At 40.3% G+C, this 25676-nt stretch overlaps 1 protein-coding gene across 1 annotated transcript in view; it reads left to right on the top strand.

The window, feature by feature from the left end:
- Positions 1-25676, top strand: part of DISC1 (DISC1 scaffold protein) — a 369832-nt gene that overhangs the window by 46725 nt on the left and 297431 nt on the right. The window contains 1 exon segment of the mRNA XM_066236163.1: positions 25412-25559. Coding sequence (XP_066092260.1) covers positions 25412-25559 — 148 coding nt within the window.

A 25676-nucleotide genomic window follows, 5' to 3' on the forward strand; every position in this document is an offset into this window, starting at 1 on the left:
TCTTTGGACTAACATTTTATACAACTTGTGATGTTCTTCTTTAAGATTCTAGTTTTAAGGATTACAAAGCCAAGATGTGTTTTGAGAACATGTGTATAGCTTTCCTCCCTCATTCTTTAAGCATAAATTGAGTGCCCTTCATATTACACATGCTCTAGCTAGGTACTGGGGAGACAGCCATCAACCAAGTGGCTTCAGCTTCTGCCTTTAGGTGTCTCCAGCTCAGTCCTCCTGCTGCTGGACAGCACCTGGCAAGAGTTCCTAGTTGGGTCCGGGAAAGAGACAACTTCACCAAGTTGGAGTCATTGAATGTCGACTCTTGTGGCTGGAGTTTGTAGCTCTGTCTTTGGAGTTAAGCTTAACCACTGAAGGGCCTCATGGCTGGGGTATAACTTCATGCCATGTGGAACCACGTGGGGAATTCAGTTGGTTCTACAGAGGACCCGGGTTGCTTCTTGCATTGCTTTTTGTTACTATTGCATTCCTGCTTGGGAAGATGTCCCCACTAACTCCAGTTTGATTGCTGAAATCTGCTTAGTATCTAAGGACTCTGGGAAGACTCTTTTACAACTAGTCCTGCAAAACCTTCTAAATCTTTTTGCTTTTCCTTACCCTGCACAGAGGCATTGTTTGAAATCAGTCCACAAGCAGGTTCACAGCATTTCTCTTTATTGGTCATTCATATCCTTGGCTGCTGTCGTGTGCTTGCTCTCTGTTAAAACATTCCTTTTTCACTGAAGGCCACTGTTCTGTTTATATTGCAATGCTTCGGCCAAACGAAAGCAGTTTGATTCTGCTTTGTTCCAGGGAACTAATATTCTAGCAGGCTTTATTTCTTCTGAGTGGGTTCCATCCTAATTGGAACGGCTCAGTTTACAATTGTTCATATAGAAGATAATACAATAATTAATTAATAATAATACAAGAATAAGATTTGTTTTGTGTGCTCACAACTGTCAACCAACCTTTGTCCCACCCTGTATTCATTTCCAATGGAATTCAGGATATTAGGAGTGCACAGTGAGCAACCACTACCATCGTTATTTTAAAAAAATATATAATGTGAAGTGCATTGATGTATTATATATATACTTATACAAGAGCTGAGATCTGGAAACAGCCCAAGTGCCCATCAGTAGATGAGTGGATAAAAAAAATTGTGTTACATTTACACAATGGAATACTATTCAGACATAAGAAAAAAAAGGAAATCTTAGCATTTGTGACATGGATGGACCTGGAGATCATTCTGCTAACTGAAATAAACCAGCCAGAGAAAGACAAGTACCATATGATTTCACTTATATATGGGATCTAATGAACAAAATGAAGTAACAAACAAAGTAGAGACAGATTTATATAGAGAGAGCAGGCTGGCAGCTGTTGAGGGTGGGGTGGGCGAGGGAGGTAGAGGGATAGAGCAAAAAAGGACAAAATTTATGGGCACGGACAACAGTGTGGTGATTGTGGGGTTGGGGATAGGTGGAGGAGGGTAAGGGGGGATAAATGGTGATGGATGAGGACTGACTTGGGGCCGTGAACACACTATGTTGTACAGAAATGTGTTGTAGAATTAGGCACCTGAAACATGTAAAATTATGTTAACTAGTGCCACTAAAATAAAATAAAATAAAATAAAATAAAAAGTCATAAAAGATTACAGGCTGCAGCATGACAATGAGAAGGTGAGAGAGCCTGTGGTTTCTGAGCACTGATAAGCAGAGGTGTCCAGCCAGTTTGTTCTGAAAACACTAGCAGAGCAAATTATTCATGAAGAATCTATTCATGGGAACTAATTGAATGCATGTCCAGTTGTACGGTGAAAACTGCGTGCCACACTAACCAACAGAGAGGAGTAAAGAATGGGCATTTGAATTCTCTCAGTTGTAAGATTTCTAAAAATACCTCAGTGACAACAGCACATTCCATGTCTGAGAGGCACATCAATCTATTAAATGGCCCCAAACCCTTTAACATACATGGAGAATAAGAAAGGAGCCCCTCAAGGAGACAGTCACATATGACCATTTGGATTTCAATAGTTTCATTCTGCAAGGTTCCTGCCAATGTAGCAAAGGCCTAGGAGTCACTTCAAGTTACAATATTGTTTTCCAGAAATTTCCCATTGCTTTGTTGGTATTAGTGGTTTGCTAGAAAGAATTGTTCTTTTAATTTCTCTTTGAGCTAAACTACATCTAAGAACTATACTTATACCAGTTGAACATTCAGTATGCAAAGTTGGTCCATCTGTCAGCCAGACATCTGGACTGCTAAGTGAGTTAGTAATTGCCTAAGTGATTAATTCACTTTGGTAATGACTAATCATATATCTAAATTCAATTAAAGTGAAGAACAGGGCATAAAACATTGTTTCACGTAGGAGGGCCTTCCATTACATTTAAAACAACTTTCTCTTTCAGAGTTTACACATTTTAAAAGGGTAAAAAAATTACACTCTAACTGTGTTTTGTTTGATGACAAAATCTGCGCTGGTTGACCTGAGGTAATAACCCTACTTGCTTTAACGTACCAGCTGATAGTTGCCTTTTATTTCTAAACATGGACTTCTTAAACTAATTAATTAGTAAAGCAATACATTTGTATTGCTGTAAAAACATTGTAAAATCACTGTAAAAACATTTAGAAAGTTTAGATATATAAATAAAAGAGAAAAGTCACATTTATTCTCATGGTGCAGAGATAGCCACTGTAATTACTTTGGTGGGTGTCCTTTCTGACTTTTTCCTGTCCTGCTGAGTGACTTTTCCTCTCTTGTCATTTCTTTTGGATTCTCTGCATTGCAACTATTTGGAAAGGATCTAAAGAATGTTCCTCTTTTTTGGGTAAGTGCTTTCAACTAGAAGGCTGGATGGGTTTCTCGTCCTAATATAATCAGTAGGGGACTGGTGGTGGTGGAGGAGGTGGTGGTGGTAGTGGAGGAGGAGTAAGGGGAGGTGATGTGGAGGAGGAGGTGGTGATGGAGGAGGAGGAGGTGATGGTAGTGGTGGTGGGAGAGGAAGTGGTAGAGGAGGAAGAGGTGGTGCTGCTGGTGATGGTAAAGGAGGTGTTGTTGTTGGTGGTGGTGGAGAAGGAGGAGGAGGTGATGGTGGTGGAGGAGGTGGTGATGGTGCTGGTGATGGTGAAGGAGGTGTTGGTGGTGATGGAGGAGGAGGTAATGTTGGAGGAAGTGGTGGTGGTGGAGGAGGAGGTGGTGGTGGTGATGGAGGAGGAGGTGGTGGTGGTGATGGAGGAGGAAGTGATGTTGGAGGAGGAAGTGGTGGTGGTGATGGAGGAGGAAGTGGTGGTGGTGATGGAGGAGGAGGAAGTGGTGGTGATGGAGGAGGAGGTGATGTTGGAAGAAGTGGTGGTGATGGAGGAGGAGGTGGTAGTGGTGATGGAGGAGGAAGTGGTGGTGATGGAGGAGGAGGTGGTGGTGGTGATGGAGGAGGAGGAAGTGGTGGTGATGGAGGAGGAGGTGGTGGTGGTGATGGAGGAGGAAGTGGTGGTGGTGATGGAGGAAGAGGTGATGTTGGAAGAAGTGGTGGTGATGGAGGAGGTGATGTGGAGGTCTTGGTGGTGGTGGGTGTAATGTTGGAAGTGGTAAGAGTTTTTTGGGGCACATTCCATGGCACTTAAAAAGAAGTGGACAACTTCTAGTTGCCCGTGGATATTCAACCACCCCAGATTCTGAACAGAAATGGATCACTGAGGCTTTTATAAAAAGTATCCAAAGTTCAGTTGGCCAGTTACTTTCCTAAACTGTTTGGCGATTACATTTGGTGAAAGAAACATTGTCTTACCAATTTGGTTTTAAGAGTGGAGGTGAAGAGTACTTTGGAGTGATACATAACCAATCATCCTTTCAGAAGCTCATGAGTCTGAGGAATTTTGTGTTTTCTGATGTGTCTGAATCAGTGGTGGGATTCAGCCAGTTTGCATCAGTTTGGCAGAACTGATACCTAATTTTTTGTTGGGTTCAGCAAACTTGCTGTTAAAATGGCACTTCTAGATGTGGCACATATACACTATGGAATACTACTCAGCCATAAGAAATGATGACATCAGATCATTTACAGCAAAATGGTGGGATCTTGATAATATTATAAGGAGTGAAATAAGTAAATCAGAAAAAAACAAGAATTACATGATTCCATACATTGGTGGAACATAAAAATGAGACTAAGAGACATGGACAAGAGTGTGGTGGTTACCATGGGTGGGGGGGAGGGAGGACATGGGAGGGAGGGAGGGAGAGAGTTAGGGGGAGGGGGAGGGGCACAGAGAACTAGATAGAGGGTGACGGAGGACAACCTGACTTTGGGCGAGGGGTTTGCAACATAATTTGATGACAAAATAACCTAGACATGTTTTCTTTGAATATATGTACTCTGATTTATTAATGTCATCCCATTACCATTAATAAAAAAAATAAAAAAAAAAAAAAAAAAAAAAAAAAAAAAAAAAAAAAAAAATGGCACTTCTAATCAGGATTCTCTCTAAGGTGGGCACCTGGGCAGCCGCCCAATGTGGAAATCACAAATTTATATTTCTTATTCTTTTTAAACGTTCATCTGTGCAACAGCATATTCTAAGCTTCCATAGTAATTTTTATTCCATCAATAGGTGAAAAAAATTGCAAGTTGAGGATGCCAATCAAGAAGCAATATGGTCATAACTTAAATAACAGTTTTATTGTTTTTTGTTGGGTATTATTTAATATTTTTTCATTAATATATATATATTTTTTATGGTATTTTTTTTTATTAAATAATTTTATTTTTTTAATGGGGTGACATCAATAAATCAGGATACATATATTCAAAGATAACAAGACCAGGGTATCTTGTCGTTCAATTATGATGCATACCCGTCACCCAAAGTCAGATTGTCCTCTGTCACCTTCTATCTTGTTTTCTTTGTGCCCCTCCCCCTCCCCCTCCCCCTTTCCCTCTCGCATTCCCCCCTCCCCCCCGTAACCACCACACTCTTATCAATGTCTCTTAGTTTCACTTTTATGTCCCACCTACGTATGGAATAATGCAGTTCCTGGTTTTTTCTGATTTACTTATTTCGCTTCGTATCATGTTATCTAGATCCCACCATTTTGCTGTAAATGTTCCGATGTCATCATTTCTTATGGCTGAGTAGTATTCCATAGTGTATATGTGCCACATCTTCTTTATCCAGTCATCTATTGACGGGCTTTTTGGTTGTTTCCATGTCCTGGCCACTGTGAACAATGCTGCAATAAACATGGGGCTGCATGTGTCTTTACGTATCAATGTTTCTGAGTTTTTGGGGTATATACCCAGTAGAGGGATTGCTGGGTCATAAGGTAGTTCTATTTTCAGTTTTTTGAGGAACCACCATACTTTCTTCCATAATGGTTGTACTACTTTACATTCCCACCAACAGTGTATGAGGGTTCCTTTTTCTCCACAGCCTCTCCAACATTTGCTATTACCTGTCTTGCTAATAATAGCTAATCGAACAGGTGTGAGGTGGTATCTCATTGCCGTTTTGATTTGCATTTCTCTAATAGCTAAAGAAGATGAGCATCTTTTCATATATCTGTTGGCCATTTGTATTTCTTCCTGGGAGAAGTGTCTGTTCATATCCTCTTCCCATTTTTTTATTGGATTGTTTGTTTGTTTGTTGTTGAGTTTTAAGAGTTCTTTGTATATTTTGGATATTAGGCCCTTATCTGAGCTGTTGTTTGAAAATATCATTTCCCATTTAGTTGGCTTTCTGTTTATTTTGTTATCAGTTTCTCTTGCTGAGCAAAAACTTCTTAGTCTGATGTAGTCCCATTCATTAATTTTTGCCTTCACTTCTCTTGCCATTGGAGTCAAATTCATAAAATGCTCTTTAAAACCCAGGTCCATGAGTTGAGTACCTATGTCTTCTTCTATGTACTTAATTGTTTCAGGTCTTATGTTTAGATCTTTGATCCATTTTGAGTTAATTTTAGTACAGGGGGACAAACTGTAGTCCAGTTTCATTCTTTTGCATGTGGCTTTCCAGTTTTCCCAGCACCATTTATTGAAGAGGCTTTCTTTTCTCCATTGTGTGTTGTTGGCCCCTTTATCAAAAATTATTTGACTATATATATGTGGTTTTATTTCTGGACTTTCTATTCTGTTCCATTGGTCTGAGTGTCTATTTTTCTGCCAATACCATGCTGTTTTGATTGTCGTGGCCCTATAATAGAGTTTGAAGTCAGGTATTGTAATGCCCCCAGCTTCATTCTTTTTCTTTAGGATTGCTTTGGCTATTCGGGGTTTTTTATAGTTCCATATAAATCTGATGATTTTTTGCTCTATTTCTTTAAAAAACGTCATTGGAAGTTTGATGGGAATTGCATTGAATTTGTATATTGCTTTGGGTAATATAGCCATCTTGATTATATTTATTCTTCCTAGCCAAGAACAAGGTATATTCTTCCATCTCATTATATCTTTTTCGATTTCCCTTAACAATGGTTTATAGTTTTCATTATATAAGTCCTTTACATTCTTTGTTATGTTTATTCCTAAGTATTTTATTTTTTTTGTTGCAATCGTGAAGGGGATTATTCTTTTGAGTTCCTTCTCAGTTGTTTCATTGTTGGCATATAGAAAGGCTATTGACTTCTGTATGTTAATTTTGTATCCTGCGACCTTACTGTATTGGCTTATTGTTTCTAGTAGTCTTTTTGTGGATTCTTTGGGGTTTTTGATGTATAGGATCATATCATCTGCAAAAAGTGATACCTTTACTTCTTCTTTTCCGATATGGATGCCTTTTATTTCTTTGTCTTGTCTGATTGCTGTGGCGAGAACCTCTAGTACCACATTAAATAAGAGTGGAGAGAGTGGACAACCCTGTCTTGTTCCTGATTTAAGGGGGAAAGCCTTCAGTTTAGTGCCATTTAATATGATGTTAGCTGATGGTTTATCATATATGGCCTTTATCATGTTGAGATATTTTCCTTCTATACCCATTTTGTTGAGAGTCTTAAACATAAAATTGTGTTGTATTTTATCGAAAGCCTTTTCTGCATCTATTGATAAGATCATGTGGTTTTTGTTCTTTGTTTTGTTGATATGGTGTATTACGTTAACCGTTTTACGTATGTTGAATCATCCTTGAGATTCTGGGATGAATCCCACTTGATCCTGATGTATTATTTTTTTAATATGTTGTTGTATTCGATTTGCTAGTATTTTGTTTAATATTTTAGCATCTGTATTCATTAGAGATATTGGTCTGTAGTTTTCTTTTTTTGTGCCATCCTTGCCTGGTTTTGGTATGAGGGTTATGTTGGCCTCATAAAATGTGTTTGGAAGTATTGCTTCTTCTTCAATTTTTTGGAAGACTTTGAGTAGAATAGGAACCAAGTCTTCTTTGAATGTTTGATAAAATTCGCTGGTATAGCCGTCAGGGCCTGGACTTTTATTTTTGGGGAGGTTTTTAATGGTTTTTTCTATTTCTTCTCTACTGATAGGTCTGTTTAGGCTTTCTGCTTCTTCTTGACTCAGTCTAGGAAGGTTGTATTGTTCTAGGAATTTATCCATTTCTTCTAGGTTGTTGAATTTAGTGGCATAAAGTTTTTCATAGTATTCTACAATAATTCTTTGTATATCTACGGTGTCCGTGGTGATTTCTCCTCTTTCATTTTGGATTTTGTTTATATGAGTTCTTTCTCTTTTTTCCTTGGTAAGTCTTGCCAAGGGTTTGTCAATTTTATTGATCTTTTCAAAGAACCAGCTTCTTGTTCTATTAATTTTTTCTATAGTTTTTCTGTTCTCTAATTCATTTATTTCTGCTCTGATTTTTATTATCTCCTTTCTTCGGCTGCTTTTGGGTTGTCTTTGTTCTTCTTTTTCTAGTTCCTTAAGGTGGGAAGTTAAGTGGTTCACTTGGGCTCTCTCTTGTTTGTTCATATATGCCTGAAGTGATATGAACTTCCCTCTTATCACTGCTTTTGCTGCATCCCATAGATTCTGATATGTCGTATTGTCATTTTCATTAGTCTGTATAAATCTTTTGATCTCTGCACTTATTTCTTCTTTGACCCATTCATTTTTTAAAAGTATGTTGTTTAGTTTCCACATTTTTGTGGGATTTTTTTCCTCTTTTTTGCAGTTGAATTCTAGTTTCAAGGCTTTATGATCAGAAAATATGCTTGGTACAACTTCAATTTTTCTGAATTTGCTGTTGTTTTTGTGGCCCAACATATGGTCAATTCTTGAGAATGATCCATGTACACTGGAGAAAAATGTATACTCAGTCACTTTGGGATGAAATGTCCTGTAGATTTCTATCATATCCAGGTGCTCTAGTGTTTTGTTTAAGGCCACTATGTCTTTGTTGATTCTCTGTTTGGATGACCGATCTAGAGCCGTCAGCGGTGTATTGAGGTCTCCAAGTATGATTGTATTTTTGTCAGTTTTTGTTTTAAGATCAATAAGTAGCTGTCTTATATATTTTGGTGCTCCTTGGTTTGGTGCATATATATTAAGAATTGTTATGTCTTCTTGATTCAGTGTCCCCTTAGCCATTATGAAATGGCCATTTTTGTCTCTGAGTACTTTTCCTGTCTTGTAGTCAGCATTATCCGATATGAGTATTGCTACACCTGCTTTTTTTTGGATGTTATTTGCTTGGAGTATTGTTTTCCAGCCTTTCACTTTGAATTTGTTTTTATCCTTGTTACTTAGATGAGTTTCCTGTAGGCAGCATACAGTTGGATTTTCTTTTTTAATCCATTCTGCTACTCCGTGCCTTTTTATTGGTGAGTTTAATCCGTTTACATTTAGTGTAATTATTGACACTTGTGAGTTCCCTATTGCCATTTTATATCTTGCTTTCTGTTAGTTTTGTGTCTTGTTTGATCCTTCTCTTTCGTTTTTCTATCTTTTGTTTTTATTTGGTTGTATTCCATACATCTTTCCTCTGTTGCTATCTTTTTTATCTCATGTGCTTCTGTGGTGGTTTTTTCAATGGTGGTTACCTTTGAGTAATGAAAAGGGTCCCTACCCTGTTCATTGTAACGAACTATTTTGTGAGTACTTTTGCACTCCATCGTCCTTTGCTACTGTTAATCTCCATCTTCTCCCCCTCTTTCTTTTTGTTGTTGTCACAGTTTAAATTTGGTTTTATTGTGTTCTTCTTGGAGCTTTTACTTGTGGCTCTGTTTTTTTTTTGTTCTTTGTATCTGATTGGAGAACCCCCTTTAGTAATTCCTGGAGTGGGGGTTTTCTGATGATAAATTCCTCATCTTTTCTGTATCTGTGAATGTTTTTATTTCTCCTTCATATTTGAAGGATAGCTTTGATGGGTATAGTATTCGTGGCTGAAAGTTTCTCTCTTTCAGGACTTTAAATATTGGGGTCCACTCTCTTCTAGCTTGTAGAGTTTCTGCTGAGAAATCTGATGATAATCTAATGGGCCTTCCTTTATATGTTGTATTCTTCTTTTCCCTGGCTGCCTTGAGAATTTTTTCTTTGCTGTTGGTTTGTGTCAATTTCATTATGATATGCCTTGGAGTAGGTTTGTTGGGGTTAAGAAAACTCGGTGTTCTGTTTGCTTCTTGAATTTGAGGCTTTAGTTCTTTCCACAGGCTTGGGAAGTTCTCATCTATTATTTGTTTGAGTATGTTCTCCATTCCATTTTCTCTCTCTTCTCCCTCTGATATACCTATTATTCTTATGTTATTCTTTTTGATGGCGTCAGATAATTCTTGTAGGGCTATCTCATTTTTTTTTAATTTTTGAGTCTCTTTCTTCTTCTCTCTGTTGTGCCTCAAGTTGCTTGTCTTCTATTTCACTAATCCTCTCTTCTATCTGACCTGTTCTATTAGCTAAGCTTGTTACTTCGTTTTTCAGCTCGTGAATTGAGTTTTTCATCTCTGTTTGATTTGTCTTTATAGTTTCAATTTCTTTGGACATATATTCTTTGTGTTCATTGAGTTGTTTTCTGAGCTCCCTAAATTGCCTTTCTGTGTTTTCTTGTATATCTCGGAGGATTTTTAGGATTTCTATCTTGAATTCTCTGTCATTTAGCTCCAAGGTTTCCAATATATTAAATTTTTTCTCCATAGATTTTTCCTCATCTAGCTGTGTTACCTCTCTTTCTTTTGTATCCATGATATTCGATTTTCTCTTTCTTAATGGCATCTGAGGGTGGTTTTGTTGATAGTATTAATGAGATTTAATAAAGAATAAAAAGTTAAAAAAAATAAAAAATCAAAAAGAGTTGTTTTTTTTTAAAAAAAATTAATAATGAAATAAAGAAAATTAAAATAATAATTTTTACAAAAAGGAAATTATTCCCCCCCTCCTTTTTTCCTCTCCTCTCCCCTTTTTCTTGAGAAAATCTTGTGGTGAACTGTGAATTATAACAAACAATGCCTGTGTTGGAGGTCCTGAATTGGGGAAAAGTAATAAAGGGGCAAAAAAAAAAAAAAAAAAAGGAAAAAAAAAAAAAGGGGGGGGCGGTATGGACCCACAAAAAGCAAATAAGGAAAAAATTTGGGTCAAGAATAAAATGATTTGCTTTTAGATGTTGGTGTTGTCTAAGAGTTATGATGAGAGGAATAAGAGAACAGAAAAATGGGGGGACAAATTAAAAAAATACTATTGTATTTAGTGGAACAAGAACTAGATAAAATGGAGAGCCAGGGATGGGAGCACTGCTAGTGAGTTAAAAAGGTGAAGTAAAAAAACCCCAAAATGCCACAAACATAAGTTTGAGTCCCAGATAAGATAATTTGTTTGTTATTGAGGTTTGAATGAGAGGAGATGTAAAGGAGAAAGGAAGAAACTAATATAGAGGGAGAAAAGAAAGAGAGAGAGAGAGAGAGAAAGAGGGAACCAGTAAAAGAAGAAAAAAGAAAGGAGAGAGAGAGAGTTAAGGGTTTTGGAGTGCAACCCTCATAGAGAGAAAGGAAGAGGAGAAAAAAGATAATGGGAGATGTAACACTTATGGGTAGTGTAGTTCAAGGAGAGGAGAGAGTAAGACCGGCAGAGAGTTAATCGGCCAAATTGGAGGAGGAAAAAAAGTATCAAGAATGAAGATAAGAGAAACAAACGAACAAATATAATAAAATGGGATAGGTTATAAAGTCTGCAGATTATTCTTGATTTTGAGAGGTTATCTTCTTGTTTTTTCTTTTCTCTCCCTCTTCCTGGTCGGTGACTCTGTACCCCAGGTTCTGCCCCTTTGGCACGCTCAGGTAGAGGTTTGCAGTTGATAAGTCTCTATGGCAATGTCATGTATTGTGCTTTAGTCTCGTTGGGAGTCAAGGCTCATTAGCTTTCATAGGCTCCGACAGTGAGAGAGTCCGTGTTCCTGGAGCCTTTCTCCTAGTCTTTCCTTCCTCAATTAGTAGCCTGATAATCCAGCTATGGGGTTGTTGCTGCCTCTGCCTGGATAGTAAGAGGTTCAAAGAGCTGGCAACTCCCCACTCTATTTCCACTCAGCACAGGGCTCTGGGTAAGGCTCAGTCAGTCAGAGCTGCTAGCATAATCTGGCGGGCTTTCCGCCCACTCAAAGACCTCTGGCTCTGCCACTCTGTCCGGTAACACAGGCGGGCACCCACTTCCGGGGTGCTTGGAGGAAACTCTCATTCACTATCTGCGCGCGCAGACCAGGATATCCGGCCAGTAGTCTCACGCTCTGAGTGAAACCCCCAACCGCATGGAAATTTGCAGCGCTGGAATTCGCTCTCGCTCCGTCCCCGTGCGCGGCTTTTGCAAGGCGCTGGGGCGGCCCGAGATTCCGCTTTTGCCCACACAAAGGCCCCTGACTCTGCCCCTCTGTGCGATAACACGGGCGCGCCCTGCCGAGGCACTCGGAGGAATCGCTCACTACCTATCTACGCGCGCACACCAGGATATGAGGCCTGCCGCGTTTCCCTGAGTGAAACCCTCACCAGCACGGAAAATTTCCACTGTTGGAATTAGTTCTCGCTCCCTCCCGTGCGCGGCTTTCCCAGGGCGCTGGGGCTGCCCAGAGATTCTGCTTTCGGCCCACAGAAAGGCCTCTGACCCTGCCTCTCTGTGGGGCAACACGGACACCCACTTCCGGGGCTTAGGAAGAGATCTCTCGCCCACTAACTGCGCACCAACCAGGAGAACGGGTAAAATGGCTGCCCCGCTTGTCTTTCTTTGTTTGGGTTTGGCACGAGTGTTAGCTTGTATTGCCCGGCTTGCCACAGGAACAGTTTTTCCTCCGCTAGGATCTCCGTGCCACAGCCTGGTTCAGCCTTTTGTGCGCGGCCTGGATGTATTCACCCCCTTTGCCCGCCTCAGTTTCTATATTCACAGTTACCAGAGAAAGCTGCCCTGTTTAGGTTAGTGAGGAAGGCGGAGCATTTCTTACTCCCTATTTCCTTCAGGATTTGGTTATATATTTAGCCAATTTTTCACTCGACCATACCTTCGGGTGTATTGTGAAGCATCTGGAGGCTCCAAGTATAGGTTTTTCTGTTTCTGGTTGAAGATCTTGTTGAGTTTTGGGGGAGATTTATCGGTATCGCTTCCTACTCCGCCATTACTCTGACGTCATCTCCTCTTCATTAATATTTTAAAATTCACAATCTAGTTTTGTGTACCTCTTTCATTCTTATTTCAGTATCAAATGTGTGAAATAATAAACTACCTTTGAGTAGATCATTTTTTTATACTTAAAATGGTCAATAGGACAGAGAATTGGTTGTTAAATTATTTGAATCCCACCGGTGGTCTGAAGACTGCAACTTTAGGCATTGTTTGTAAGCCTATTTGCAGTGCATGCGTACATAGTTATACACAGATACATACACAGACACACATACATACACACATAGACACACATATATACACATGTACACACAGACACACATGTATACACATTATTAGGCATACACAGTGTGCTGGGCATATGACACACCCAGAGCCTGGGGAAGTACCTGGACATTTTATTACTTTTGCTATTTTGATCACTCACAACTTATTTTGCTTAGTACATTCCTGTTGAGGAAGAACAGATCAGATCAGATATTCTACTGAAGTATTTCAAAGTGAGTCAACAAATATGAATTAAGAACTAGGCAATAGGCTAAGTGCTGAGTGGGCCTGTGTCAGTTAAATTATTGCTTGTCCCTGTGGAAAGAACTAAAGCCTCAAGTTCAAGAAGCAAACAGAACTCCAAGTTTTCTTAACCCCAACAAACCTACTCCAAGGCATATCATAATGAAATTGACACAAACCAACAGCAAAGAAAAAATTCTCAAGGCAGCCAGGGAAAAGAAGAATACAACATATAAAGGAAGGCCCATTAGATTATCATCAGATTTCTCAGCAGAAACTCTACAAGCTAGAAGAGAGTGGACCCCAATATTTAAAGTCCTGAAAGAGAGGAACTTTCAGCCACGAATACTATACCCATCAAAGCTATCCTTCAAATACGAAGGAGAAATAAAAACATTCACAGATACAGAAAAGATGAGGGAATTTATCATCAGAAAACCCCCACTCCAGGAATTACTAAAGGGGGTTCTCCAATCAGATACAAAGAACAAAAAATAAACAGAGCCACAAGTAAAAGCTCCAAGAAGAACACAATAAAACCAAATTTAAACTGTGACAACAACAAAAAGAAAGAGGGGGAGAAGACGGAGATTAACAGTAGCAAAGGACGATGGAGTGCAAAAGTACTCACAAAATAGTTCGCTACAATGAACAGGGTAGGGACCCTTTTCATTACTCAAAGGTAACCACCATTGAAAAAACCACCACAGAAGCACATGAGATAAAAAAGATAGCAACAGAGGAAAGATGTATGGAATACAACCAAATAAAAACAAAAGATAGAAAAACGAAAGAGAAGGATCAAACAAGACGCAAAACTAACATAAAGCAAGATATAAAATGGCAATAGGGAACTCACAAGTATCAATAATTACACTAAATGTAAATGGATTAAACTCACCAATAAAAAGGCACAGAGTAGCAGAATGGATTAAAAAAGAAAATCCAACTGTATGCTGCCTACAGGAAACTCATCTAAGTAACAAGGATAAAAACAAATTCAAAGTGAAAGGCTGGAAAACAATACTCCAAGCAAATAACATCCAAAAAAAAGCAGGTGTAGCAATACTCATATCGGATAATGCTGACTACAAGACAGGAAAAGTACTTAGAGACAAAAATGGCCATTTCATAATGGCTAAGGGGACACTGAATCAAGAAGACATAACAATTCTTTTTTTTTTTTTTTTTTTTTTCATTTTTCTGAAGCTGGAAACAGGGAGAGACAGTCAGACAGACTCCCGCATGCGCCCGACCGGGATCCACCCGGCACGCCCACCAGGGGCGAAGCTCTGCCCACCAGGGGGCGATGCTCTGCCCATCCTGGGCGTCGCCATGTTGCGACCAGAGCCACTCTAGCGCCTGAGGCAGAGGCCACAGAGCCATCCCCAGCGCCCGGGCCATCTTTGCTCCAATGGAGCCTTGGCTGCGGGAGGGGAAGAGAGAGACAGAGAGGAAAGCGCGGCGGAAGGGTGGAGAAGCAAATGGGCGCTTCTCCTGTGTGCCCTGGCCGGGAATCGAACCCGGGTCCTCCGCAAGCTAGGCCGACGCTCTACCGCTGCACAATTCTTAATATATATGCACCAAACCAAGGAGCACCAAAATATATAAGACAGCTACTTATTGATCTTAAAACAAAAACTGACAAAAATACAATCATACTTGGAGACCTCAATACACCGCTGACGGCTCTAGATCGGTCATCCAAACAGAGAATCAACAAAGACATAGTGGCCTTAAACAAAACACTAGAGCACCTGGATATGATAGACATCTACAGGACATTTCATCCCAAAGTGACTGAGTATACATTTTTCTCCAGTGTACATGGATCATTCTCAAGAATTGACCATATGTTGGGCCACAAAAACAATATCAGCAAATTCAGAAAAATTGAAGTTGTACCAAGCATATTTTCTGATCATAAAGCCTTGAAACTAGAATTCAACTGCAAAAAAGAGGAAAAAAATCCCACAAAAATGTGGAAACTAAACAACATACTTTTAAAAAATGAATGGGTCAAAGAAGAAATAAGTGCAGAGATCAAAAGATATATACAGACTAATGAAAATGACAATACGTCATATCAGAATCTATGGGATGCAGCAAAAGCAGTGATAAGAGGGAAGTTCATATCGCTTCAGGCATATATGAACAAACAAGAGAGAGCCCAAGTGAACCACTTAACTTCCCACCTTAAGGAACTAGAAAAAGAAGAACAAAGACAACCCAAAAGCAGCCGAAGAAAGGAGATAATAAAAATCAGAGCAGAAATAAATGAATTAGAGAACAGAAAAACTATAGAAAAAATTAATAGAACAAGGAGCTGGTTCTTTGAAAAGATCAACAAAATTGACAAACCCTTGGCAAGACTTACCAAGGAAAAAAGAGAAAGAACTCATATAAACAAAATCCAAAATGAAAGAGGAGAAATCACCACGGACACCGTAGATATACAAAGAATTATTGTAGAATACTATGAAAAACTTTATGCCACTAAATTCAACAACCTAGAAGAAATGGATAAATTCCTAGAAAAATACAACCTTCCTAGACTGAGTCAAGAAGAAGCAGAAAGCCTAAACAGACCTATCAGTAGAGAAGAAATAGAAAAAACCATTAAAAACCTCCCCAAAAATAAAAGTCCAGGCCCTGACGGCTATACCAGCGAATTTTATCAAACATTCAAAGAAGACTTGGTTCCTATTCTACTCAAAGTCTTCCAAAAAATTGAAGAAGAAGCAATACTTCCAAACACATTTTATGAGGCCAACATAACCCTCATACCAAAACCAGGCAAGGATGGCACAAAAAAAGAAAACTACAGACCAATATCTCTAATGAATACAGATGCTAAAATATTAAACAAAATACTAGCAAATCGAATACAACAACATATTAAAAAAATAATACATCAGGATCAAGTGGGATTCATCCCAGAATCTCAAGGATGATTCAACATACGTAAAACGGTTAACGTAATACACCATATCAACAAAACAAAGAACAAAAACCACATGATCTTATCAATAGATGCAGAAAAGGCTTTCGATAAAATACAACACAATTTTATGTTTAAGACTCTCAACAAAATGGGTATAGAAGGAAAATATCTCAACATGATAAAGGCCATATATGATAAACCATCAGCTAACATCATATTAAATGGCACTAAACTGAAGGCTTTCCCCCTTAAATCAGGAACAAGACAGGGTTGTCCACTCTCTCCACTCTTATTTAATGTGGTACTAGAGGTTCTCGCCACAGCAATCAGACAAGACAAAGAAATAAAAGGCATCCATATCGGAAAAGAAGAAGTAAAGGTATCACTTTTTGCAGATGATATGATCCTATACATCAAAAACCCCAAAGAATCCACAAAAAGACTACTAGAAACAATAAGCCAATACAGTAAGGTCGCAGGATACAAAATTAACATACAGAAGTCAATAGCCTTTCTATATGCCAACAATGAAACAACTGAGAAGGAACTCAAAAGAATAATCCCCTTCACGATTGCAACAAAAAAAATAAAATACTTAGGAATAAACATAACAAAGAATGTAAAGGACTTATATAATGAAAACTATAAACCATTGTTAAGGGAAATCGAAAAAGATATAATGAGATGGAAGAATATACCTTGTTCTTGGCTAGGAAGAATAAATATAATCAAGATGGCTATATTACCCAAAGCAATATACAAATTTAATGCAATTCCCATCAAAATTCCAATGACATTTTTTAAAGAAATAGAGCAAAAAATCATCAGATTTATATGGAACTATAAAAAACCCCGAATAGCCAAAGCAATCCTAAAGAAAAAGAATGAAGCTGGGGGCATAACAATACCTGACTTCAAACTCTATTATAGGGCCACGACAATCAAAACAGCATGGTATTGGCAGAAAAATAGACACTCAGACCAATGGAACAGAATAGAAAGTCCAGAAATAAAACCACATATATATAGTCAAATAATTTTTGATAAAGGGGCCAACAACACACAATGGAGAAAAGAAAGCCTCTTCAATAAATGGTGCTGGGAAAACTGGAAAGCCACATGCAAAAGAATGAAACTGGACTACAGTCTCTCCCCCTGTACAAAAATTAACTGAAAATGGATCAAAGATCTAAACATAAGACCTGAAACAATTAAGTACATAGAAGAAGACATAGGTACTCAACTCATGGACCTGGGTTTTAAAGAGCATTTTATGAATTTGACTCCAATGGCAAGAGAAGTGAAGGCAAAAATTAATGAATGGGACTACATCAGACTAAGAAGTTTTTGCTCAGCAAGGGAAACTGATAACAAAATAAACAGAAAGCCAACTAAATGGGAAATGATATTTTCAAACAACAGCTCAGATAAGGGCCTAATATCCAAAATATACAAAGAACTCATAAAACTCAACAACAAACAAACAAACAATCCAATAAAAAAATGGGAAGAGGATATGAATAGACACTTCTCCCAGGAAGAAATACAAATGGCCAACAGATATATGAAAAGATGCTCATCTTCTTTAGCTATTAGAGAAATGCAAATCAAAACGGCAATGAGATACCACCTCACACCTGTTCTATTAGCTGTTATTAGCAAGTCAGGTAATAGCAAATGTTGGAGAGGCTGTGGAGAAAAAGGAACCCTCATACACTGTTGGTGGGAATGTAAAGTAGTACAACCATTATGGAAGAAAGTATGGTGGTTCCTCAAAAAACTGAAAATAGAACTACCTTATGACCCAGCAATCCCTCTACTGGGTATATATCCCCAAAACTCAGAAACATTGATACGTAAAGACACATGCAGCCCCATGTTTATTGCAGCATTGTTCACAGTGGCCAGGACATGGAAACAACCAAAAAGCCCATCAATAGATGACTGGATAAAGAAGATGTGGCACATATACACTATGGAATACTACTCAGCCATAAGAAATGATGACATCGGAACATTTACAGCAAAATGGTGGGATCTTGATAACATGATACGAAGCGAAATAAGTAAATCAGAAAAAACCAGGAACTGTATTATTCCATACGTAGGTGGGACATAATAGTGAAACTAAGAGACATTGATAAGAGTGTGGTGGTTAAGGGGGGGAGGGGGGAATGGGAGAGGGATAGGGGGTGGGAGGGGCACAAAGGAAACAAGATAGAAGGTGACAGAGGACAATCTGACTTTGGGTGGTGGGTATGCAACATAATTGAACGACAAGATAACCTGGACTTGTTATCTTTGAATATATGTATCCTGATTTATTGATGTCACCCCATTAAAAAAATAAAATTATAAAATAATAAAAAAAAAAATTATTGCTTGTCTTCCAGAATTTTTATCTCCCCCAAATGTTCGTTTTTTCTTTCCAACCATAACCAAAGTGATCTCTGTCTTCTTCCCACACATTGCTGAGTTAAAATTTTGCATTTATAGAAATCTTCTTTGTTGTACACTGAACATATCTGTGGCCCAGGAAGCCAACCTTACCCTAAGCAGTTTAGCATTAAGAATTAGAGGAAACTAAATCTTCATTTTTATTCAGAAATCAAAGAGTGGCATAAGTAACCAGTATGCTATTTAAAAATAGAATATGTTTCTAAATAATGAATAGCTCAAGATTTTACAGTTGATTTTTTTTTTTTTTGTATTTTTCTGAAGCTGGAAACGGGAGGCAGTCAGACAGACTCCCGCATGCGCCCAACCGGGATCCACCCGGCATGCCCACCAGGGGGTGATGCTCTGCCCATTCGGGGCATCGCTCTGTTGTGACCAGAGCCACTCTAGCGCCTGGGGCAGAGGCCATGGAGCCATCCCCAGCACCCGGGCCATCTTTTGCTCCAATGGAGCCTCGGCTGCGGGAGGGGAAGAGAGAGACAGAGAGGAAGGAGAGGGGGAGGGGTGGAGAAGCAGATGGGCGCCTCTCCTGTGTGCCCTGGCCGGGAATCGAACCCGGGACTTCCGCACGCCAGGCCGACGCTCAACCACTGAGCCAACCGGCTAGGGCCTACAGTTGATTTTATAAGAAGAGAATTTGCAAAAAAGTCTCCCCCACTCATTCTGACAAATTTTACCAAAACTCTTAGTTTCTCCCAGGTTTTGTTTTTAAACAGATTTGTTATCATTAAGTACAGATCATATGTACATATAATTTTATGTTCTGTTTTTCTCTTGTGATATTAAAATATTTCCCCACAGTTTTTCTAACTTGTTTTTGACTTGCCACATACCATTCCTTGAGTGGAATGGCATAATTCATGTAACCATTCCTCTGGAGTTGGATTTGAAGCTGTTGCCACTTTTGAGAATTTTTTATGTGTTTGTTTTGGCTGCGGAACGCTTTCCGTAGAAAGAGGTGGACAGAGTGGCATATGGGCTGATAGGACCATTTGCAGGTGTGCAGAGTACTCAGACATGCATTTCAGGAAACAATGTACATTACAGGATGCAATCTTCCTTGGAGAACACAGTGGTGCAGAACACAGGTTTTGGAGTCAGACAGACATTGGTTTTACTCTTGATTCCACATAACTGTGTGATTAACCTAGAAACATTTCTTAAATTTTCCGTAAGCCTCAGCCTTTTGATCTGCAAAGTGGGCATAGCTGTGTCTCCCTCATGAGGTCCTTGTGAGGATAAAATGATTAATACGTAGCAGTGCTCATGAAAGGTTGCTATTTTTGTGTCTATAGGATACTTCATGCAAACAGAATAAGTCATTCACTTAGCATTTACCTGGTAACTGCTGGGTGCCTGGCACCAGCTAGATACTGGCTAGGCAGTGCCTGCACAATGGGTCCCATGGTCTCCAGGGGCCCAGATGAATGAATGGGAAACTAGGAGAGCAGGATGACTCCTGGGAAGCATCATATAAAAAGCCCAGAGTTTGTCACCAGAAAAAGTGAAGATTCAGATTCTGACTTTGCTACTCATTCTGAGGCCTTGGGCAGATTATTTAAATTCTCTGCACTTTAGCTTCGGCATTTTTATTCCTACTCTCCAAGTCGTTGTGAAGTTCAGAGATAATGTATACATGATGTTGGGCATAAAGCAGATGCCTGCAGGTGCTTCTTATGCTTGAAGTCTTCATTGTCCCTAGAGTGCTGATTTTTATAACAAATCTGACAAATTCCACTACACTGATATGTCGAAGACTGACTCAGCTCTGCTCATGTCAGTCTGAACTACAATTTTCTTACAGTCCAGTCCTTTGTAAACTGGTCATCTTCCCATGTGCACGGTAATGCGAAATGATTAGAATGTTCAGCTCCCAATGATTAGCATATCTTGGCCATTATGTAGAAAGCAAGGAAAAATGACTTAGGAAGACATTGATTGCTTCTTAATTTTAAGGACCTCCTTACAATGTGGAATGACTGCATAGCCCAGACTATGGTTCACACCATAGACTCTGTCATCCCATAGACAGAGCAAGGTGTGGAAGCTGAATCTCTTTTGCAGGATGTCTTTATGTGTGAAGACTTCTTGCTGCTCTGTAAATGCTTATTTATTCATAGATGTAGAAAGTGCTATTTTTTGTTCTCTTTCTGTACCATACCCCAAGTAACAGGCATTCAGTACAGATGTGCTAAGGAGTCACAGATGATCATGAGCCCTCTAAACATTAGTAAGTAGGTAATAGTAGCATCAGCAATATATTTACTTGATCCTAAATGGAATGAGATGATGGATGATGAGTTTATTTGTTTTTACTATTCAGCTATGGTTACAAAATGCAACCAAATATTACTGCTCTTCTATCAGTCAGGTGATCAATCAGCCATCGTTAGCTCTCTCTTTTATTCTGGCTTTAACGTGGAGCAATAAACCGAAATGAACAAAGTCTGTAGGAAGCTCACGGAGGTTTAAGAGAAAGGAAAAGCCTGAACCAGAGAAAGCAAGTTGAATTTTCTCAGCCCCTGAGGCAAGTGGAATGATAAGTTCACTCAAATAAAAGGACCCACAAGCCAGAAATACAGCATTTAATCGAGCTGTGGTTATTTACAATTTTTAAAAACAATTTGTTTTGAGATAATTTTCCATGTACAGAAAAGTTGCCAGTTGGGACTCAGAACTTGCCCGTCTCCTTTGCCCTGATCCCACAGCTAGATACACAGGACCATGACCACCAAGCTTTTTTCTGCTCACTTGAGATCAGCTCAGGTGTGATGCCCATCAGCCCTGAGCACCCATTGTGTGTTTCCCCAAACAAGAACATTCTCACCTGCCACCAACCTGTTGCTGCCCCAGTCAGCATTGATCCGCCACTCCATTGATCTGCAGACCCTGTGCACACGTCACCAACCATCCCAACATGGCTCTGCCCCTGCTTCTGGTGCGGGGACATATACCGCACGCAGTTGTCATGTCTCCTCAGCCTCCTGCAGCTTAGATTTGGTTTGAAACTTGATGAGTTTTATGTTTTTGTATTCATTTAGTTGCTAATGAAAAGGATTTAGAGTGGCTTATGAAAATATACAAAACAAACAAAATGAGGGAATCTGGACTGGAGTGTAGTTGGACATCTGTGAATGCACTCACTGAGTCAGACAGTGCTCCCGGTGCAGGTCCCTAAGGATTGACAAGCATGGCGACATGGTCCTTCTCTCATGGACACAGAGGGCCACAAACAGTAGAGACTAGCTTATGCAAGGAGAAGCTGGAATGTGTTAAAAAGCATGGAGACCAGGGACCTCCTCCCCACAGAGGGTGGACCCCCCAGGACCTGGAAAGGGGACTGACCTGAAGGAGAAATTGAATTTTCCTGGATGTTTCTGGGAGATGGAACAGCAGATGCCCCCACTCAGTTCACGCTAACTTCATTTTTCTGGTTGCTCAGGCAGGAGACTCTGGAGTTACTCTTGGACTCTGTCTTTTGTCATTCCCTATGTCCGGTCTGTCAGGGAATATCCAAACTCAGAGCACCTTTCAACCCCCCACTCTCACTTCTAGGCAGCCTCCACCAGGTGTGATCGAGGGGACTGCTGTATCTTTGTGACTGCTCTTGGGACTTCTGCCCTTTACGGTGTCTTCCCAACAGACCACATGGTTTTCCTGCTGGACGTGAGGCGATTATGTCACTGCATGCCCCCCTGTTCCCATCTGCCTCAGGGTAAACACCTTTCAAGGGCCACTCCACCAGGTCATCACTCTGGCTGGGAGGCCCTCTGTCCAGAACATCTAATTGATTAGTGGTGGCTTACAATTTGGGGAACCTGTAGAATGTACCAGCCAGAGGTAAAGTGGGCCCCCAGCAGCTGATAGTCATTAGAGAGGCCAGAGTAGGAGATACTTTCAGAATTAGAGATGATAGTATGCTGTCAGATTGACTTGACCATCCTAGTGCACTTTTCTTTTTTTAAATTTCCACTGACTGGAGAGAAAGAGAGAGACAGACATACAGAAAGGAAGGGGAAGAGAGGGAGAGAGAGAAAGAGAGAGAAGCATCACCTCATTGTTTCACTTAGTTGTCCCATTTAGTTGTACATTTATTGGTTGTTCTCATCTGTGCCCTGACTGGGGTCAAACCCATGACTTCTGGTGCTACGGGTTGATGCTTTATTCACTGAGCCATTTGGCAGGCCCCAGTGTACTTTTCTAATGAAATAGAAACAATTTGAGATATTCACGCTTTTGAAGTTGAGTGGTACCCTAGAGAACATACTAATCACAGATATTTCCTGGGAGAATTTATATTTTTCTTGGATTCCTGAGACTGATTTGTGGCAGCCAATGTACCATTCATTTCCAGGGTTTTATTTCACCAGATCAGCTTGTGTTCTCTAAGGACTTTCCCCCAGCGGTGGGAGGGTACAGCTGAGACTATGGCCAGCAGCGGAGGGAGGCCAGACTGGGTCTAACTTTCTTGTGAACACCTGGGGACCAGGACCTAATGGCCCTACTGGTAAGAGCCAATCCTTTTGGCCACGAGTTGGGTGCCAGGCATGGTGCTAAATGCTTTGCATAGATTATCTAATTTAATCCTTAGAAAACCTTATGATATAGGCACTCTTGTTAGCCTTATTTCCACAGATTAGGAATTGAAGCTTAGAAAGGACAGTAGAAGTGGCAGCGCTGAGGGACAGACTCAGTTTCCTCCTAATCCCCGTGTGGTTGTCTTTATCACAACATATGACTGCATCAGTGTTGCCTTAGAACACACAAGGCAAGGGCTTTCTTGCTTTTCATGATAGTTTTAATGTCATGTACCAAGGAATAAATAAATAAGTAAATAAAAAAATAAATACCTAAATTAATAAAAATAAAAAGATTAATGTTTCATTAATTAAAATTTTTATTTTATTTATTTATTTATTTTTTCATCTTTCTGAAGCTGGAAACAGGGAGAGACAGTCAGACAGACTCCCGCATGCGCCCGACCGGGATCCACCCGGCACGCCCACCAGGGGCGACGCTCTGCCCACCAGGGGGCGATGCTCTGCCCCTCCGGGGCGTCGCCTTGTCGCGACCAGAGCCACTCTAGCGCCTGAGGAAGAGGCCACAGAGCCATCCCCAGCGCCCGGGCCATCTTTGCTCCATTGGAGCCTTGGCTGCGGGAGGGGAAGAGAGAGACAGAGAGGAAAGCGTGGCGGAGGGGTGGAGAAGCAAATGGGCGCTTCTCCTGTGTGCCCTGGCCGGGAATCGAACCCGAGTCCTCCGCACGCTAGGCCGACGCTCTACTGCTGAGCCAACTGGCCAGGGCTCATTAATTAAAATTTTTTACAAAAGTATAAGGCTTGGTGTTAGGGAACAGGGACCTTGTGGCATTCTCTTAAAAGAGCTATCAGGCCAGACGTTGTTGTAAGTGTGTCATTTGAATGAGACCCGACTGGCCTGGTGAAGAAGGTGACACTGACTGAGGGCCTGGCCCTTACCTGGGACTTGATCTTGAACCATAATGAGTTCACTACGCTTTTTGGTATCATTAGAACGAACTCTTGACATCTCCTCTTAGCAAGTTTCTGGCTATCTGTCCCAATACATATGGCGCATTCATGGGCAGGTCTCTCAGGTGACATCTCCAGAGACCCAGATTTGCTTCCCATGACACCTGGGACAAGCCTTCCTCTGCCCGGTGTGTGTCTTGGTGGTGGGTTTACATGAGAGAAGTGTCACTGCACCGAGGGGCTGCTGGGATCAGTGTTGACCTCTGTTGGCATATGATACAAGGTTTTGTTCAAGGTGTTTTCAAAATAATAAGCTTGTTGAAAACAGTGTTTTAATCCAAAATTGAATCTTACAGAAATGGCTTCCTTAGACAGTGGCTGTGGGGCTACGGAAAGACAAAGGAGTCTTTGTGATGTAGGGTAGAGCCTCCACAATGGCTTCTTATCACCGGTAGGGAAGGGTAACTTGCACTGAGGTAAGCAGTGGGCGCTCATGGCCAGAGGTGGCTCCTGGGATCTGGGCAGTCCCAGCACCCTCCTACTACCCGCGGGCATGAGGTATCAAGTTTTCCACACTCCTGGCAAGGACCACCAAAACAGAATCTCCGACAGATGGTATTTTCAAACCCAGTCCTTACATTTCTGCGAATATGGCTTTATGGGAAACTTTCCAATTCTTTAGGTGTTTGATTAGGAAGGTAAATTCTCATTTGAGGGGATTCCAATTTCTGCAGTTTATTTTTTTTAAAGAAAAATTGTTTCACAGTGATTCTATGTTTATACCTTGTCCTAGGAGACTTAAAGTTGTTAAAAAATAATGGGACCTTTACTTCCTAACAGATGTGGACAGACGGTCATCTAGAACAGTGATTTTCAACCACTGGTCCACAACACCAGGGTGGTTAACTCTTTTGCGGATGGGCACGGAATTTCTGGTGGACTAGCACCAGTCTGTGGACCAGTGGTTGAAAACCACTGCTGTATAACATGATAGAATCTGAACACTGCTTCTATGACAAGTAACTGTGATGGGTTTTATTTTGATGGGCAATTTCTAAGGAAACAATCTTAAAATCAATACTTGGGCATTGATTATTTTTTTTCAGCTGATTATATAGAACTCATCAAAATTAACAGGTTTTCTTCCAAACAATCATCATGGTTATAAAATAATTGCTATTAAGTATCCTTCTATGTGATGATCATAAGGACCATGATATAAATATATAAACTCTAAGCTCTGATAGTTAGAAAAATGAAAGGTAGGATGGCTGTATTGTCAGTAGAAAGACTGGAAGATTCTTAAAAGCACCAGCTGAGAGATGAAAGTTCTGGCCTAGCAACCGGTGACCTTTGTATTATGTCATCGAGGTGAACATTGAGTGGGAGTGGAGCTAAGAGACGTTGGATTGTCTACTGAGTTTCATGATTCTTTATTCCACTCTCTTGTCATTTTGGTTTTCTAGCTGAGATACTAAAACTAAGATTAGAAGACCTGGAGAAGGAGAAAAACAGCCTGCACTTCCAGCTTCCTTCAAGGCAGCCGGCCCTTAGCAGCCTTCTGGTCTACCTGGGCGCACAGGCAGAGGCTGCCTTGCACTGGGCCGCACAGCGGTAAGTTCTTGGGTTACCCACCCCTCCACTCCTCTCCTCTCCTCTCCCTGGGTCCCCTCCTCTCTCAGCTCCTGAGTAGTGAAGAGCTGGGAGGGGTTTAGCTGGAGAAACCCTTGG

The sequence above is a fragment of the Saccopteryx bilineata genome, chromosome 1 (genome assembly GCF_036850765.1).
Source record: "Saccopteryx bilineata isolate mSacBil1 chromosome 1, mSacBil1_pri_phased_curated, whole genome shotgun sequence".
NCBI lineage: Eukaryota > Metazoa > Chordata > Mammalia > Chiroptera > Emballonuridae > Saccopteryx > Saccopteryx bilineata.